The 4597-nt window shown below is 41.0% G+C and overlaps 1 protein-coding gene across 1 annotated transcript in view; it reads right to left on the reverse strand.

The window, feature by feature from the left end:
- The window catches only part of LOC119414210 (desmoplakin), a gene marked incomplete at its 3' end in the record, with an annotated part of 36654 nt that extends 32591 nt beyond the window's left edge, over positions 1-4063 (reverse strand). The window contains exons 1-7 of the mRNA XM_037681309.1: positions 3651-4063; positions 2717-2801; positions 2457-2575; positions 2185-2326; positions 575-700; positions 378-437; positions 107-274 (exon numbers count right to left, since the gene is read on the reverse strand). Of these exons, the coding sequence (XP_037537237.1) occupies positions 107-274; positions 378-437; positions 575-700; positions 2185-2326; positions 2457-2575; positions 2717-2801; positions 3651-3895 (945 nt within the window). The remainder of the gene's footprint in view (positions 1-106; positions 275-377; positions 438-574; positions 701-2184; positions 2327-2456; positions 2576-2716; positions 2802-3650) is intronic.
- Between the last annotated feature and the right edge of the window lie 534 nt (positions 4064-4597).

Here is a 4597-nt window from a genome sequence, read left to right on the forward strand (position 1 = left end):
CTCCAGGTCCCTCATCAGCCTCTGTTGGATAAACACAAATCAAAGACCCGCGCTGTTAACAACCATTAGGTGTAAATTAAGAAAGAGCTCAGTCGGAGATCCTCACAGAGTAGCTCTCCTGCTTCTTGGGGATGTACTGGTCGATGTTCTTGTCTCCCCAGTCAAACACAAGCTCCTCCTCCTCTCTTTCGTTCACCCACATGATGGCTTGAAAGATGTCATCAATGATGTTCTGAAGCTCCCGGAGCTGATTTGTGCGACTGTGGGACATTTTCTGTTGCAAAAATAAAGCAAATTTAAGAATGTAATTTAAAACTCAACAAAGGTAATAAACTCCAGGATTTGACTTAAGTCTTCCCAAAAGAGCATTGATCTACCTGCAGGTTGTCCCATTCTTGTTCCAGGTGGGAGAGGTGAAACTTATCACCCACTGACATCTAAAAAGGAAAGTATCAGGCTTTAATTCACATCTTGTGTAGACATATACTCTTTAAAATCCCACCCCCCAAATAAAAATAAAAATAAAATAAAAATCTGAGACAACGGTGAACTAAGGTAAAACCAGAAAGCTTACCAGTTCATTTTTAGCACGGTCTACTTCTTGGCTTCTTTGGATGGAGCTGTGAAACCTGTTGTGGGCTGTGATTTGGTTGTCTATGGCGCTGGAGTCATCTCCCCATGGAGCAGTCTCAATGATGCGCTACAAGATACAATACAACAGCTTAGTGCCTTTGTTATTGTTTTTCAGACAACAAATCATTGAACATGACCACATCTGAAAGCACATCAGTTCCTAAAGTCCAGACCCTGATTGTACTGTTTTGTTTTGATGTAAAGTCATTATTTTTTACTAGTGGCTGCTATTTTGCAGCATGCAGAAACCACTACTAAAGGAATTGAATAGGTAGTGATTTCATAACAAAAACAATAATTGTGAAAGTGAAAGTGATTGTTTTTGCTCTATTTTACAAGTTTCTTCAGTCTTTCATTAGACTATGCAAATGTTGGTAATTATGGGATATTCTTTAATGAGCTTCTGCCTCCAACTCTTTGTCTTTAGTTTATTTCCTCTATGTGTCAGCATATAATCATTAGGCTATTCTTAAACAGGGAACTATTCCAACTATGCCCTTCCTTGTTTGCAGCCCTCCACTTTGATAGGAGATTTGCCAGCAAATAACCTCAGCCCGTCCCTGTTCTGTACTCTGCATTTTTTTCACCCCGTCTCTCGCAAGGCTTTTGTTCTCTCACCACTCCCTTTTCCCTCAAGAATTCATGCCTGCAGCTACAAACGAAAAGTCAAAATGCTGCTAACAAAGCGAACATCCGACTGTCAAATAGCAACCAAGTCACCCTTACAATTTCTCTATGATCAAAAATGCAAATTCAGTGGTAGACAATCGTGTAGTATGTATTTAGTTCATACTTAAAAAGTAGAAACTGTGAAGTATGTGGCAACAGCATAAACATGATTGATGAGATTCAGATGGGTGAGGCTGACGGTGGTGACAGAATAACAGGGTGTGTTTCTGGGAAGGTGGAGTATGCGAGTGTAGAAGGGCGTTTTCCCATGACAGTGCTAGAGGTCGAATGAGTTGCTCTGTTCGTCAAGAACTAACTCAAAGGCGAGTGTAACATATCACACTTCTTTACTCCTTTCTCTTTAGCTCCCATTTTCTCTTTGCTGCCTCCCTCTGCACTTTTTAAAACCCTTCCTGAAATGACAAAACTCTCTCCGACCACATATTTTGTTTTGTCCCTCCCGCATTTCTATTGGCCTCCTTCATTCTCAGGTCAGGTTTTGGCAAGAAGCCCGGATGGTTTCAGTTACATTAGGGTAGGATAAGTGATAGGGTGAATGCGTCACCTCCTCCACCTCTCACGGCGCACTAGTTTGTCGGCTTTTATTCTCATGCAGGTACGAAAACTCAGCCAGGACATAAAAGTTAATCATTGTTTGAGCTCCTTTTTATATAACACGTACTGGCGGCGCCCATATTAAATGCATCCAATGAAGATTATTGTACAAAAGCATACATGTTCTTATTGTTCGTAATAGCAAGGAAGACTAAAACCATTTCCCAGAGGAGTTTTGTTTGACTCGTTCTGTGTAGCAATGTCTTTTAAGTCAAACAGAGCAGTAACCTTTTGCAGACGATGGTTTCACGTTCTTAATAAGTTCACCTTTTGTTGGGCGATCCATGCCATGGCATTGTTGAAGACTCTCTCCCCCTCACTGCCCACGCTGACTCGCTTCCCTCTCATTGTTCCAAAGCCAGCAAGTTTCTGCTGTGTGAGAGCGTGCCACTGCTGCAACCTCTCAACACTGTGGAGATGTCCAAACAGGGAAAACACCCAGTAAATCTTCAAAGCGGAACACTAATCGGGCTGCTTGAAAGCACTTTTGGATCCGAAGTCCCGTAAACGCACAAAGAACGGCTGTGTTATTGACTTACGTCCTGAAAACATCGTTTGGTATACGCAGCTCTTGCAGATCTCTGCCACAAAGCTTCAGCTTGTCAATGGATTCTGCAGCCAAGGCTAAAAGCTTCTCTGCCTCCATTGGGGGGCCTCCCTATAAAACAGAAAGGACACTAATGTCTTTGTGTGTCGTCTAAAAAAGATCCTCCGAAAAAGCTACCGTAGTTCTTTCAAGTAAAAGGTTTGAATAAACACATGAAGTCAGTTATGCTGAGTGTGATATGTGTTGACTTACACTGCTGAGGATCATATTTGCTTTTTCCAGGTATTCCTGACATCGGCTTGACAGAAACTGGCCTCTCTCGTGAATAGTTTGCACACTGCACATGATAAAATTACATTTTTACCATACCAGATTAACAAGAGTTCAATGCAAAACAGATATGGTTAATAGGTTATTATTTTTTTTTAGTTTTTATTTATTTATTTTGTGTGTGTGTGTGGTGGGGTAATTCAATTCAGTTTATTTCTATAGCATCAAGTCACAAATGAAGTCATCTCAGGGCACTGAACAGAAATATTCATATATAAGTTAATAACATTATTTATCTGAGTAACAGCTGACTGTTTCGACACAGACTCTCATAAATAAAACTGAAACTGTTTTTGTTTTTTTTTCAAAGTAAAAGTGTAAAAAGAATGGCAACACAATCAGAAAACAACATTTGTGTTTTAACCAACTACACATATGTGTGGTGAATTTCAAAGTTTGGCTAAGGTCCAAAATCTACAAAAAAAAAAACATTTTTTTTTTAATCAAAATGTACTTTTGTTTATATAAAAATGCTTTAAAAGTGTAGAAAATAAATCTCACAAACACACATTTAGCTTTTAGAGATTAAAAAAAACAACAACTACACACACCGAATGGCACAGGGGTGTGTTTAAGCATTTCATTTCCTTTTAATTAGGTAATGGATTAGGAATTACAAAAACTAGGATTAATCTTGTATAATCTACAAGAACAAGCTGAAAATAACTAATTTGGACAGACCTGAGAAATATTTAACTGTCAGAACAGGTCACAGGTGTCCTCTCAAGGACTTTTCTTTTTTTTTTCCTGCTACGTTTTATCTCGGACAAAGCAGCTGAACTTTAGCTTATGTTCTGAGCTTTAGTCTCCCTGAGTGAAAAGTTGGGCGTCTCATGTGACATTTAAAAGCGCTTACTTTATGGTTGGACCCCCACCGAGGCTGGCCTGCTGCATCTTCACCCCTCCACCCGCGCCGCCGTGCATGGAGCTCCTGGAGAAGGTGGATGTCTGGTAGGTGTTGTAGCCGCCCTCCACCGGCTGGAAGTCTCCCTGGAAGCCGTTTCCACTCACGAACACGTCGTTCCTGTAGCTCAGGTCCGGCCGGGAGCTGCTCCTCTGGCCCAGAGTGTGCAGTCGGCTGTTGGAGCCGTACAAACTCATGGCTCACTTCGTTGTTTTGTCCACTTTCCGTCAACTTTGTGTCTAGTTTCTGGTTTAATTCTTCCTGCTCGCGGACGGTGCGCGCGCCTCTCTCCGCCCCGTCGTCCTGTTGCGCAGATAATGGCGAGTGGAGAACAGACGGAAGCTGGTGCTTTTTGGACGAACCACACCTTGATGCGTTTACGACACCCTGCAGCCCAGTCTGGGAACGTCTGCTCCCATTTTCACATCGACACAAATTCCTTTTAGTGCGGCAACAACGAGTCCACAACACAATGACACATCTGATACTGTTTAACTACGTATTAGCAATAAATACATAATTAAACTTTTTGGAAATACACCGCTGCTCAAATGCATATGAAGCAGTTTTTTTTTTTTTCAAATATTATAAAAAGTTGGAGCTTTTTTGTTGTTTCGTGTGTTCTGCACCTCCATGATGTCAAACATAGCTCAAATGAATAAATGTGCTGAAGTTGTATGCAGATGTCTCGTGCAATCAGCAGCTCTTGTGAAAGACTCTCAGCTACAACCACCTCAAATCTAAGCTCAATATCTCTGAAGTTGGCTGAGTTGTAGCCATTTGTATCTTTACTAATTAATCCCTGGGCTATAAATTGGATTGGCTCCAACAGTTAATCAGTTAGTTGCATCTAATGATAATTTCCTGCAAGTTTCATTAAAATCTGTCCAGGGATTCAC

The sequence above is a fragment of the Nematolebias whitei genome, chromosome 9 (assembly GCF_014905685.2).
Source record: "Nematolebias whitei isolate Nwh7 chromosome 9, NemWhi1, whole genome shotgun sequence".
Taxonomy (NCBI): domain Eukaryota; kingdom Metazoa; phylum Chordata; class Actinopteri; order Cyprinodontiformes; family Rivulidae; genus Nematolebias; species Nematolebias whitei.